Below are 13805 nucleotides of genomic sequence, written 5' to 3'. Positions count from 1 at the left end.
CCTGACAACTTCTTAAAGAAAGCTAATGAGACGCTCACATTGTTCTCCAGTCCCTCGATGACTTCTATGCCATTGTGACTAAGGTACAGCTCACGCAGATTCACCAGGTTCTGCAGACCCTCGATCTTGGTCAGCCGGTTGCTCTGAAATTGTACAAGAGGCAGTGAAAGTCCAGCCCAAAGGAATGAACCCAGAGTGAACTCTTACACAAGAAAGAATTTCAAGAACATTTCTACAGAGCACAGATCATTTAGATAGAAATAAAGTGCGTGGAAAAGAAGGACTTTGCATGTTACAGAGGAAGGAACTGCACAACACTGTACTTGATGGATCTGGGACATTCAGTTACTTTGAAACTTTTGTAACCAACTCACAAGAGTCCCTTCAAACCTGGCAGGATCTCGGATTCTCTCCCTACTTATGACAGCTGCAACCCTGAAGGCCTTTTCTGTTTAGTCTCTTTAGAAGACCAGGCAAGGACTTCAACAGCATTTATTTTATATTGCTCTTTTATGAGCTGGGGAAGAGGATGATGTTGCAATTATAAACAGACTCCCAAATACATCTGTTATGTGCTTACTGTGTCTGTCATACATGCGAAGTTTTTATTGGCAGTGAAACACTGTGTGTGTACTAATGTCTGATTATTATACCGCCTGCTGGAACTTGCCAGGCTACTATACTGGTGTGCAGGGGAAAAGAGATTGTTTCTCTGACCCAAACTGAGGTATCATTAGAGGAGGGTTTGGAACAAACTGATAAATTAAACAGTAATAAGTCACCAGGACCAGATGATAATCACCCAACAGTTCTGAAGGAACTCAAATGTGAAATTGCAGAACTACTAATTGGGATATGTAACTTATCATTTGAATTGGCTTCTGTACCAGATGATTGGAGGATAGCTATTGTGACACCAATTTTTTAAAAAGGTTCCAGACGCAATCCCAGCAATTACAGGCCAGTAAGCCTGTAACTTCAGTGCCGGACAAACTGGTTGAAACGAAAGTAAACAGAATTATCAGACACATAGATGAACGTGATTTGTTGGGGAAGAGTCAACATGGTTTTTGTAAAGGGAAATCCTGCCTTACCAATCTACTAGAATTCTTTGAGGGGGTCAACAAGCATGTGGACAAGAGGGAAAACCAGTAGATATAGTGTACTTAGATTTTCAGAAAGCCTTTGACAAGGTCCCTCACCAAAGGCTCTTAAACAAAGTAAGCTATCATGGGATAAGAGGGATGGCCCTCATAGATAACTGGTTAAAAGATAGGAAACAAAGGGTAGGTATAAATGGTCAGTTTTCAGAATGGGGAGAGGTAAATAGTGGTGTCCCCCAGGGATCTGTACTGGGATCAGAACTGTTCAATATATTCATAAATAAGGCTAAGTTTTTGTCATAGATATTTTTAGTAAAAGTCATGGACAGGTCACAGGATATAAACAAAAATTCACGGAAGCCCGCAACCTGTCCCTGGCTTTCACAAAAAATATCCCTGACAAAAGGGTAAGTGGGTTCAGCACCCACTGCTGCTGGGGGTCCCTGGTGCCGCCGCCCCCCTCCCTGCCGTGGCTGGGCAGCTATGGGGAGTCCCCCGCCCCCCGCCGTGGCTGGGCAGCTGCAGGGTCCCCCCACCAAGGTGGGGGCTGGGAGCTGCAAGAGTAGGGCTGGCCGAAAATGTCACAGAGGTCACCAGAAGTCACATTCTGTGATAAAATCATAGCCTTATTCATAAATTATCTGAAAAAGAGGTAAACAGTGAGGTGGCAAAATTTGCAGATGATACAAAACTACTCAAGATAGTTAAGCCCTAAGCGGACTGTAAAGAGTTGCAAAGGGATGGGTGACTGAGCAACAAAATGGCAGATGAAATTCAATGTTGATAAATGCAAAGTAATGCAAATTGGAAAACAATCTCAATTACATATACAAAATGATGGGGTCTATATTAGCTATTACCACTCAAGAAAGATCTTGGAGTCATTGTGGATAGTTCTCTGAAAACATCCACTCAATGTGCAGCGGCAGTCAAAAAAGCAAACAGAACGTGGGGAATCATTAGGAAAGGCATAGATCAGGGGTAGGCAACCTATGGCACGCGTGCCGAACGCGGCACGCGAGCTGATTTTCAGTGGCACTCAGTGGCCACTGGTCCAAGGGGGCTATGCATTTTAATTTAATTTTAAATGAAGCTTCTTAAACATTTTAAAAACCTTATTTGTTTTACATACAACAATAGCTTAGTTATATATTATAGACTTATAGAAAGAGACCTTCTAAAAAGGTTAAAATGTATTACTGGCACGCGAAACCTTAAATCAGAGTGAATAGATGAAGACTCGGCACATCACTTCTGAAAGGTTGCCGACCCCTGGGATAGATAATAAGACAGAAAATATCATATTGCCTCTATATAAATACAAGGTATGCCCACATCTTGAATACTGCGCGCAGATATGGTTGCCCCATCTCAAAAAAGATATAGTGGAATTGGAAAAGGTACAGAAAAGGACAACAAAAATGATTAGGGGTATGGAACAGCTGCCGTATGAGCAGAGATTAATAAGATTGGGACTTTTCATCTTGGAAGAGAGATGACTAAGGGGGGATATGATTGAGGTCTATAAAATCATGACTGGTGTGGAGAAAGTAAATAAGGAAGTGTTATTTACTCCTCCTCATAACAAGAGAACTAGGGGGCACAAAATGAAATTAATAGGCAGCAGATTTAAAACAAACAAAAGGAAATAATTCTTCACACAATGCACAGTCAGTCTTGTGAAACTCTTTGACAGAGGATATTGTGAAGGCGAAGACATTAACAAGGTTAAAAAAGAATTAGATAAGTTCATGGAGGATAGGTCCATCAATGGCTAAGAGCCAGGATGGGCAGGGATGGTGTGCCTAGCCTCTGTTTGCCAGGAGCTGGGAAATGGGCGACAGAGGATGAATCACTCGATGATTACCTGTTCTGTTCATTCTCTCTGGGGCACCTGGGCAGTGGCCACTGTCAGAAGACAGGATACTGGGCTAGATGGACCATTGGTCTGATCCAGTATGGCCATTCTTATAGTCAAATGTTTTTTAATATTTTTATTAGCTCTGCATGTTAAAAGTGAGACGCTTGGTATCAGGGCAAAAAGGATAAATCCCCTCATTTAGCACAGCCTTGGGGAGATTTCTTCTTTTCCACTGCTGCAGCAAGAGGAAAGCATCCTCTGGGGACTGCTGCTGTAGGGTCAACCCCAGTGCTTAATTTGTGCTAGGGCTTGCTAAGGCTGAGCCTATAGGCTTGGCAGTTCGTAACCTCTGGGATTCCCGTGTCAGTTATGACAGTAAAAAAAATGGCTTGAGCCCTGGCACCTCTTTCATTACACTTACTAGAAGTTAGTAAACTTATTTCTGCCAAGGAAGCAGTAGTATTTATTTCTTCCTCCCCTCAACCAATATAGAACTAGACACCCATTTGATGCACTTATAAAGTGCTTGCAGTTCCATTTTCAAAGGGCATGAAACAAAATACCGAGCACAGAGAATGTCAGTCTTTAAAAAAAATTTAGCTGAAGAAACAGTGCAGATCTGCTGATTCAGGCTGAGTCATGCTTTAAATTGGGTTGTGGTTTACATGTTCCCTTGTCAAGGTGGAATGAGGAGTCCAGGGAGGATCAATACCTGTATACTGAGCACTGTCAAGTTTGTCAGTGCATCCAAGTTCTGGAGCTTGGTGATTTTGTTCTTTCCCAGGAATAGGCTGTCCAGGTTAGTCAGTGTGTCAGTATTCTCAATTGCCTGTAAAATGACCAAAGGAGGCAGCGTTACTGCTCTGGGCACTACTCCCAGCCTTAGGTGCCCACCAGACTCGTTTAAAGAGAGTGTTCAGATGGTGGGAACACAGCAAGCAAACCTGACCAAATTAAGCATTCTGTCCTTCTGGATCTATGAGTCCTAAAATGACTATTCATATTCAGATTAGAACTTATGCCATACCATCCAGATGTTTTTCCACCTGGAGTTTTGAAAGCAAGCAATCTTAGATGTTAGAGATGTTCCCACAGCGGTTCTCAAACTTCATTGCACCACGACCCCCCTTCTGATAACAAAATTACTACATGACACCCCCCCCCCAGGGGTGGAGCTTGGGCTTCAGCGTCAGCCCTGGGTCCCAGCAAGTCTAATGCTAGGCTTGGCGACACCATTAAAATGGGATCGCAACCCACTTTGGGGCCCAGACACACAATTTGAGAACTGCTGTGTTAGTGAATCTGGCATCCCTAACTAGGGGGAAAAGGAAAGGGGAGAAGGTCTATGGAAAGATCCAATTCTTCTGGTGGAGTTCACATTACTCTTTATAATCCCCAAAGAAATTTAATAGTCTGATGAGCAATTCCCTAGAAGGCAGAAGCCATTATCCCACGTCACCCAGAACAAATAGTGAGCTGAATCCATTTAGAAAACTCCCTCTTAACATAATAAATAACTTTAGAAGACAAACACATTACAGCCAACCCAACTGCATGAGACTGGAAGTTACTGTGCTTGGCAGATACATTGGACTTGTTTTTAAAAAGGCTTCTGAGGATGGAAGCATTTTCAATATTACCAACACCATGTTCCATTGAGATTAACTATTGCATTCATCCACAGCTGTGCGGCTGAGAATCACAACCCCGAATGATTCTGCAACACCTAGTTCACATGAGCTGGGGCCTGCCTTTGGGGGGGGGCAGGAGCGGCACAAATGCCAGCATGCTTTCATGGAATGAATCCAGGAGTGGGAGCTAGGAACTCCTGAGTCTTAATCCTGACTCTGCCATTGTGATGTGTGGCCTGAGGCAAGTCATTCAGCCTCTGTGTCTCAGTTTCCCTATAATAAAATAAGGAGAATAATGCTTTTTAGTTTCACAGGGATGTTTAGCTCATAATGAGACCGTGTTTTGAAGATGGAAATGCTATACATGTGCCAAATATTACTATTAGTACAACATGTGCCATTCTAGTTTAAGAACCGAACTGCTTGGAGTGAAGGGGGGTGTGGGGAAGAATGAGGAGATTTCCCTCTGGATGATCAAAAGAACTGTATTCTTTGTTTCCAAAAAGAGATGTCTTCAGCCCTCCTCACCAGAGAAAATACCAGAGGGCAGTGTGAAAGGGGGGGGATCCCAGAGACTCCCATAAAGAAAAGGAAACACAGGCAAGCTTAAAAAAATAGGGAACTTCAGCACATAAATAATTGAAGAAATCTTCTTTTCCTTCTCCCAGAGCCTCAAAGGCATACGATATTGATCAGACAAGCCATATACAACAACTTATAATGGACTCTAAAGTAGCTCAGAAAAATATTCGAACAACAAGAGTGTTGTAATTGAAAACTGCTTTTCGGTGTCTGCCATGTAGCCATCAACAGATGGGGGAGAAACTTGCAGCTACTACCACCTCTGATACAACCAGCTGATACCCCCTCACTGGCAACTCCTGATGTTGTAATGGGGAAGAAAATGCTTAGAGTTCTGGGGATATGTAAGGAGAAGAAAATGGGTGGGGGGGGGGGGAGAAGAGGACGGATCTCTCTCCTTAAAGCAATGAGAGTCAACAAGATGCTTATTTTAGTGAGGCTATTATAAAATAAGTGTAGATGGGAGACATAAGAGGTAGGTCATCAGTTAAACATCTGTTTGATAATTGGTCCAGCCTTGGGGGGGGAGGGGGGTTCGGGGGGGGGAAAAAAGCAAGAAAATTTACCAGAACAGGCACAAAATAAATTTACTTGCCCGTGTTTATCATGACACCACCAATCAGAGAATTAGCAGCATTTTACCTACCCATCACAAAGAAGAATTACTTGACATCAAGTGAGAGAATTTTGCAAGGCAACTGATCCTTGGCTGCAAATTCCAGTGCTCTTGCCATTCATTCTAATGCACCCTCTGTCAAGAAGCCAGAAAAGTCCCAAGCATCAAAATATTGATATGACCTTGTTAAAGATTGAAATTTCAAAGGTCCTTTCTTATGTCTTCACCCTACAGATTTATCTCCAGGTATTTGTCCAGCTGTAAAGCACAAGGCACAAGTTACACTGCAGAAGAGAGCTACAGCTATTAAAGGTTTTTATTGCCCGCAAACCCAACAGGGACAGGAGCTATTTCCTTGTGTCTGCCTGGAAGTGCACCCCTGTCATCATTGCGCTGCAGCAGCCAGCCACTTAGGATAGGGCCACTTTGAGAAGTCAGAATACGATCAGTCTACAAGGATAGGTACCATGTTTCTAATTTTTTTTTTCATTAAAATAAGCTTTAGAGGTTACATAATCTGATGTGACCTATCTCCACATACCTTTCAGTCCTTTACCATGGAGGACAATGCACCTAAATTTGTACTTATTTATTTTTAAGCTGTTGGAAGAGATTGTCTGGGTAGACCCTATCAGCAGCAATACAGTATAAGAACATAACTGGATCCTCTCAGTCTTTCTCTACCTTGGAATGATTCAAATTGCCTTACGTACCCATAGATGTAGGATAGAAGCTAGTCCACTGAATTCAGTTTGCTGGATTCCTGCCAGGCCACCTATGGAGATCCTATTGCCCTGTTTATGCAAAGTCCAAGATTCCCAATCATTTAACTGGCTGCAGCCCCAAAACTGAAGTGTTATTCCCCACAGCAGTTTCATTTCACAAGTAATACTTCTCTCTGTTGGGGAGAAATGGATGGGGCTCTCTTTTAGCTGTGAAGCAAAATCTATTGACTCTATAATGCAAGCAAAGTGCTCCTCCCCTTCAGCCTAAAAAAAAGAAAAAGGCCGACCACAGGGAAGGGGAAGGGGAAGGAATTGCACATGGGGTCCATGAAGAGAAACGTGCTCCCAGGTGGTTATGATAAAAAAAAAAAAAAAAAAAAAAAAAAACCACACATCAAGAACTCTCTCCCCACCTCAGATGCTTTCCTTCTTTTCTTGTTATCGCCCTCAGCACCACAGCTGGTTTACCAAAGAAGCTGAGTTAAAGGGATACCGTCAACTTAGAAATCACCATTCAGACTGACATTTTTCTACCTACTATTATTACAAGCATTCCCCAAGTTTCCTATCTTGAAAGAGATTAAGGAAGCATTTCTCTCTATTTCACATTATTTATCTTGAGCATTTGACAGCATTTTATGTATAGTCAGCTTCAGTATTTCCCATGTTCCCTTTCTTGTGTGGATCTCACACCCAGCAACAGCAAGAGAACACACAATTGGCAGGGGTATGTAGTATCTGAAACCACTCCATCTTCTTGAAGTTGACCATATCCCTAAGGCCAGGAGAACCACATGGGTGAAAATAAATGATAGAAAGGAAAAAAGTCAGTTGTAGGATAGGAGATGTACAGGCATTTTAGGCTATAAGTGAAGTAAAATAACTAATTCTTACTATAGGTTAGCAACACCTGCATGAAGCAGCATAAACCAGAAGTGAAAAAACAGATCTAAGCTTAACAGATTTCAGTACTCAAAACATGTATACCTGAACACAGTGCCTTGCCCCAAAAAGGTGAAAGGAAACTGAAGACACATTGGACATCTGAGTCCCTCTCCACAACCAACACATGACTTGGGTGGGAGGCTGGCTTCCCCTGCTGTATTCCTGGGAGACAGCTTTGATTCTTGTATCAAAAGTGTTACTGCCTAAGTTATTGGCAAGCTCATGGCACTATTCAGTATGATTACATTGTTACAAGTACCTGAGTATTTTCAGGACAGAAATCAGCTTTTTTCTTATGATGCCCATGATCTTCTTTTCCTAGGGTGCACTGTCCCTTTATGGAACAAAAAGAACAGGAGTACTTGTGGCACCTTAGAGACTAACCAATTTATTTGAGCATAAGCTTTCGTGGGCTACAGCCCACTTCTTTGGATGCATAGAATGGAACATATATTGAGATATAGATATAGACAGATAGACAGACACAAAGCATGAAAAGGTGGGAGTTGTCTTACCAACTCTGAGAGGCCAATTAGTAAGAGAAAAAAAAAACTTTTGAAGTGATAATCAAGATAGCCCAGTACAGACAGTTTGATAAGAAGTTTGAATCTATTGAAACATTGAATCTATCTCCCCATGTAAGTATTCTCACACTTCTTATCAAACTGTCTGTACTGGGCTATCTTGATTATCACTTCAAAAGTTTTTTTTCTCTTACTTAATTGGCCTCTCAGAGTAGGTAAGACAACTCCTACCTTTTCATGCTCTCTGTATGTGTATATATAGAATGGAACATATATGCATCCGAATAAGTGAGCTGTAGCCCACAAAAGCTTAGGCTCAAATAAACTGGTTAGTCTCTAAGATGCCACAAGTACTCCTGTTCTTTTTGCGGATACAGACTAATACGGCTGCTACTCTGAAACCTGTCATTATGGAACAAAGTGAGTCACTGCAAATAACATTTTCAGAAGTGCACAGCGCATCTAAATCCTAATTTAAAAAGTCATTGACACACTAAGTCAACAGAATGCGGTTCCTAAGTGACATCTGAAAATAGAACTCTGAGTACAATTTTCAAAAGCACACAAGAAATAAAATGGACCATTTCAGTTATGCCTAATCAGTTCTAGATAAGAGCTAAAGTAATCAGAGTAAAAAGTCCCAATCAAAGGAAAGCAGCATGGCTGGATTGTCTCTGATAGTTCAACTAGAACAGAGCTTTCCAGTCTCCAAGATGTATGCAGAACAAGACAGAAGAGAGGAGCAGCTGCTCCCTTTCTAGGCTGGTTTCTCATCTCTAGAGACGGGACTGGTCAGCATCCAAATGAGTGAGTGTGCAAGGAAGAGGACTTGGAAAAGACTAAGCCATACCCTACCACTCCAGATCTTGCATAGCAGATATTACAGGTACTCCCTTTTTCTCCAAAAATATGTGCATTCCTTCTATCTGCCCCTTCCACATTTCTATGCGACACGACTTGGTTGTCTCAGTTGTATCTAGCCAGCTATTACTGGATCCCCATCTACTTTCACCACATAGAGTAGATGTTAATTTTGCAGTCGTGCCTACCCGGATTCGATTGGATCCCAGCTCTAACATCTGTAATTGCTGTAAGTTGCTCAGGTTCTCAATTTTGCTGATTTTATTGTTGACCAGGAAGAGTTTTTTAAGCTGGGTGAGCCGGTCTAGTCCTTCAATGTGTCGCAGCAAGTTAAAAGAGATGTCCAGGATCCTGCCATAAGCAAAGCAAACAAAGATCTTGTCAATCCAAGGCAAAAGCAAAGGGAGACCATAGAAAGGGTACTTGCATACGTGGGGGGGTAAAGGATCTAAAGCAAATTTCCTATGGAGCTCAAGCATTTTGTTAGCACACCGAGCTATAGGGAGTCAGAAATGGCATTTGTTTACCATACAGGAAATTAAATACATGCTTAAAACAGGGTTTGAAGAAACAAACAAAGAATTGGCACTACTTTTACATCACCATCTGAACCCAACCCAACAGTGGCACTTCGGCCTCCAATTTTAAGAGTGCTATTACAACGTCCCTTTCCCGAACCAGCATGTCCCTATGGAAATTCCCTCTGAAAAGCACCAGATCAAAACCTCCCTTAAGCACTAGACAGTTACTACTAGTACACAAACGCCTCCACTAAGTCTAAACTAAGCGGAATTTCAGTATCCCCAACAATTTATCACCTCTTGCAAGGCCTCGTGTCCTCTAGCCAGGAGGACGGTATACAGAATTTAGCTGCTTGGAGGAGGAAGGATGAGTTTGTGGTTAGGACACTGGACTGGGATTCAGTTCCCTGCTATAGACATCCACTGTGACCTTGAGCGAATCACTGTATAATGGGGATACCAATACTCTCTTTCTGCTACCTTTGTCTGCCTTGCTTAGCTAGACTGGAAGCTCTTCAGGGCAGGAACTGTGTTTGTACAGTGCCCTACACAAAGGGGCTCTGATCTCACTCATGGCCAGTAGCTGCTTTTATAATGCAAACACTAGTTACAGTGGTCACCACAGAACAGGGGGGAGGGATAGCTCAGTGGTTTGAGCATTGGCCTGCTAAACCCAAGGTTGTGAGTTCAATCCTTGAGGGGGCCACGTAGGGATCTGGGGCAAAATCAGTACTTGGTCCTGCTAGTGAAGGCAGGGTGCTGGACTCAATGACCTTTCAAGTTCTAGGAGATAAAATATAAATTAATGGAGATATCCTAACAATGGGAGGCTACACTCCTCTTCTCTGGGGTAGAAGTCCATTGCCGCCATGCAGCACTCCAGCCACACATCTACAGTACATTTAATTTTTGGTTTTAACAACAAATTGTCCCTAATCTCCTCCAAAGTAATTAAACCAATTTACAGCAAGACCTAAATCCCAATGAAGAACACAAGACATTGTGTATGTAGCACCCATGTGAATCTCCACAAGAAAAGTCTACAAGCAGAGAGTGCCGCTAGTGTAATTAAGGTTTGGGTTTTTTTTTTTTTTTTTTAAATGCCTAATGATACATTTTGCTTGACAACCACTTTATAGAAAGCCTGCAGACTGGCAGCCTCATTTACTACATCACCATGCAGTCCTGGTCATTCCCTCCTTGCTGGATACTCACTCAAGGTCTGTCAGGGCCTCTAAGTTCTCAATCTTCCGAATCTGATTGTCGTAGAGATCCAGTTCTCTGAGAGTCTGCAGCTGTTCCAGGTTCTCGATGCACTTAACCAAATTCTGACGCAGACACAGAGTCTGAGTATTGGGGATAAGTTAAAAAAAAGCCACAACAAAGTGAGAAAAACCTCATGAGAAAAAAAAAATGCATCTGAAAAAGACAATATGCACCCTTTCTTTGGAGTGACCATCAGACTCCATTTTATAGTTCACCCCCATTACCATGAGAAGAAGGAAATGTCAATCCAGTTTCTTTAAGGACAAGAAAAGCACAGCCATGCCAGGTATAGGGTGAGGAAGGAGCACATGGAACTGATGCTGTGGCTAGCCCATTAACTAAAGGCCCAATTCAAGTCAATAGGAATTTAGTCATGGACTTCAAGGATTGCAGGTTTCAGCCCAAAGGGAGTCATGTTCTAGAAGCAGGGAGGGACCTCGTTCCCATTATCTTGTTGAAAGGATTCTGCTATACCACAGACTTGCCAAGTAAGGACAGGCCATTCTAGCTGAAAGAATGGACCATCACACAGGAAGAATCCTTGCAATGCTGAAAAAAGCAATAGTCAATACATTTTTCTACAGAATTTTGCTTCTCTAGTTTTGTTAATAGCTGTCCTGCTGGAACTAGTTACACTTCAAATTAGGGTTTAGCATCACAGTTTACTGGTCCAAAGACCAAAGAACTTACTTCCAACTGACTAGTCTCTCAACAAAGGCATATTTTATGTTTCAGCCTATCATAGAGTGTACTATAGTCTCAAAATGCACAACAGTGATTTTCAGAAAGCCCTCAAAAGTTATTGTTATGGCAGATGTCACCAGGTCACACTGTTAAAAGTCTTCCAAGTTGATAGCGTGCAAGCAAATTTTTAGTCTTGGAAGAAATGCTTTTAGTGGTGTTAGGTTTTGGTTGTGCAAGTTTCTGTGTAGAGGCAGCTTTGGGAAGAGAGGGAGTTGTGGCAGCAGCAGGAGAGATTGCTCTCTGCCTCAGTGTCAAATCTTGAAGCAGAGTTTGTGTTGAGCTGAGATTCCTGAAAGAAGAGGTGCAGGCAACATCCTGTTCAAGGATGGTGTGTAGGTGTAAATAAACCAAGTTACACTTTGAATAAACCTAGATTCCACGTCACTGATTTCTCCTCCACTGGGAAGCAGACTTACAAGACCCTGACATCTGCTACTGCTTGGCAGAGAGGCAGGTACATTCTTCATAGCCACACATCTTAAAAGGTTATTGCTCATTAGAATCTCTGCTGGTTTCCAGCTAAAGAAAGACTCATCATACTGGCTGACTTACAGATAAATGACATAAGATTCGCAGCTCCTAGAGTTGCTTGTACCTTGATGCTCACCATTCCTTCTGAGTCTCACCTTCACTTTCTTGAGCACTTCAAATCCCTCGATCTTTCCAATTCGGAAATGATTCAGGTCAACATCCTGAAAGAGAAAAGAGAAAAGACTCTGACTCATCCGCTGGCTGTTTAGGGTTGAAGGTTTATTTCATGATAGTGTCTTCCAAGTCCAGAGTGCAAATGCTGCTTGTGCCTTGCCTTGAAAGGGAGACTGTAGGTTCATAGAATATATAGACCTCAGTATGACCCCTTCTTCTTAAAAAGCTTGCAAAACTCTGGTCTTGCAGGCAGCTGTGCACCATTAAGTAGGAGGGGGAGCTTGGGTTTGTTGCCCAAGATGGCATGTCTGCCTACAGCTGAAAAAGTCTGAACTAGAGAATATTTTAGTGATTATAGCAACCTGCATGTGTTTGGTTCATTTAACAGAAGGGAAGTTTTTTGGATGAGTTTTGATCTTATGAAGATAAAGTGCTAATTCTATTGGCTAAAGCTAGGTACTGCACAGGATTCCCATACATACCTTTCTAGTGTTACCTCAATCCTAACTAGAGCATCCTTTGCTAATTCCTGTCCTGGGCCTCTGCTGGCAGAGATTGCCAACTGTGTCTAATTATTTGGTGGTTTTGTGACTTCAGATGTGAATAGGTGAACAGCTAATACATTTACCATCTGTGCTGCCTAGCCCCTGCTCTTCAGTTTTTGCCAGAGAAACATACAAACAAAATGTAAATACAACACCTGCCAAAGTTCAGCAAATTTCTCTGTAAACAGTCTCTCACAATTCATTTATCTGACAGGCTGAGTGGGTAACTTCCTATGTGTCCTGACAGAATAAAGTTTTGCAACAGCAAGGAGATCTTTAAAGACAGTCTAACAAATGCTTACAACCTGTTGCTTGATGTTTATACTGTCTCTGCTTTAAAATGACTCCACGCTTGTCCTAATATCCCAAGTTGTTACAAAAAAATCCAAGCTATTGATTTAAAAAGTACATCTTTGCTTCTGATTGTAAAACTCAAATTCAATTATGGGGAGATCTGGACAGCCAACACTTCCGGAAGAATTATTCCTCTTGTCCAAGATTCAAATACTTTCTCACATAACTAGTCATCCTTTGCCTACCTTTCCTTCTTTAAATAAGTCCAATATGAATGCAACCAGCATTACCTCAGCTTCCGGGTCCAGGTTAATTGTCTCCATATCGACTGGTGTCTCTGCTTCTCCTGCAGCAGAATGAGAACATACAGTATAAACTCACGTTATACATCAACTGATGGAAAGGCTGCAGTGCTTCTCCACTGGGCTGGGAGGTGCGGGAGTGAATGCTCTTTAGGCAATCTAGGAAGGTGAGAAATATACTGCTTTGAGTCTTTGCTGCACTGGACAGAAGCTGCAGCTACATGAATGTCAACACTGTCCATCTAGTTGAGAATGCAAACGTCACTAACAACAGAATTTCGTACTTTGATGCACAGTGCAGAAAATAATTATAATTCTCCAGCCTAGCTCTAGTAAAGCTGGTAAATGCTGCTGGCTCAACACCCAGGTATGATAGGGGTTTCTGGCTGAAGCAGTGACTAATACCAGGATGCCAGGTTTTAGCAGGACTGTTGATTTTTCAGCTACCCTGACATTTAGCTCATTTACTCCTGCACATTCTCCATTTTCCCTTGTGAACAGTCACAGTTGCTGAAATAACTGCTCTCCTCAGATAACTCAGTACAATGTTCCCAGGGGAAAAACTAGCGCACACAGGTTGTCTGGTAGAAACACATTGACCTGCATGTTCAACTACCTGAAGAATTCCACCCTTATTGAA

The 13805-nt window shown here is 42.2% G+C and overlaps 1 protein-coding gene across 4 annotated transcripts in view; it reads right to left on the bottom strand.

Moving 5' to 3' along the window:
- Positions 1-13805, bottom strand: part of PPP1R7 (protein phosphatase 1 regulatory subunit 7) — a 28321-nt gene that overhangs the window by 4860 nt on the left and 9656 nt on the right. For 3 of the 4 annotated variants that reach the window (XM_034781340.1, XM_034781343.1, XM_034781344.1), the window contains 6 exons: positions 13154-13209; positions 12006-12071; positions 10585-10715; positions 9037-9199; positions 3677-3793; positions 39-143 (listed from right to left, as the gene is read on the bottom strand). In XM_034781340.1, the coding sequence (XP_034637231.1) occupies positions 39-143; positions 3677-3793; positions 9037-9199; positions 10585-10715; positions 12006-12071; positions 13154-13209 (638 nt within the window). The remainder of the gene's footprint in view (positions 1-38; positions 144-3676; positions 3794-9036; positions 9200-10584; positions 10716-12005; positions 12072-13153; positions 13210-13805) is intronic. The other variant, XM_034781341.1, reaches the window with a different exon arrangement.

This window comes from Trachemys scripta, chromosome 9 (assembly GCF_013100865.1).
Source record: "Trachemys scripta elegans isolate TJP31775 chromosome 9, CAS_Tse_1.0, whole genome shotgun sequence".
NCBI lineage: Eukaryota > Metazoa > Chordata > Testudines > Emydidae > Trachemys > Trachemys scripta.
This window is presented reverse-complemented; position numbering and strand designations above follow the sequence as displayed.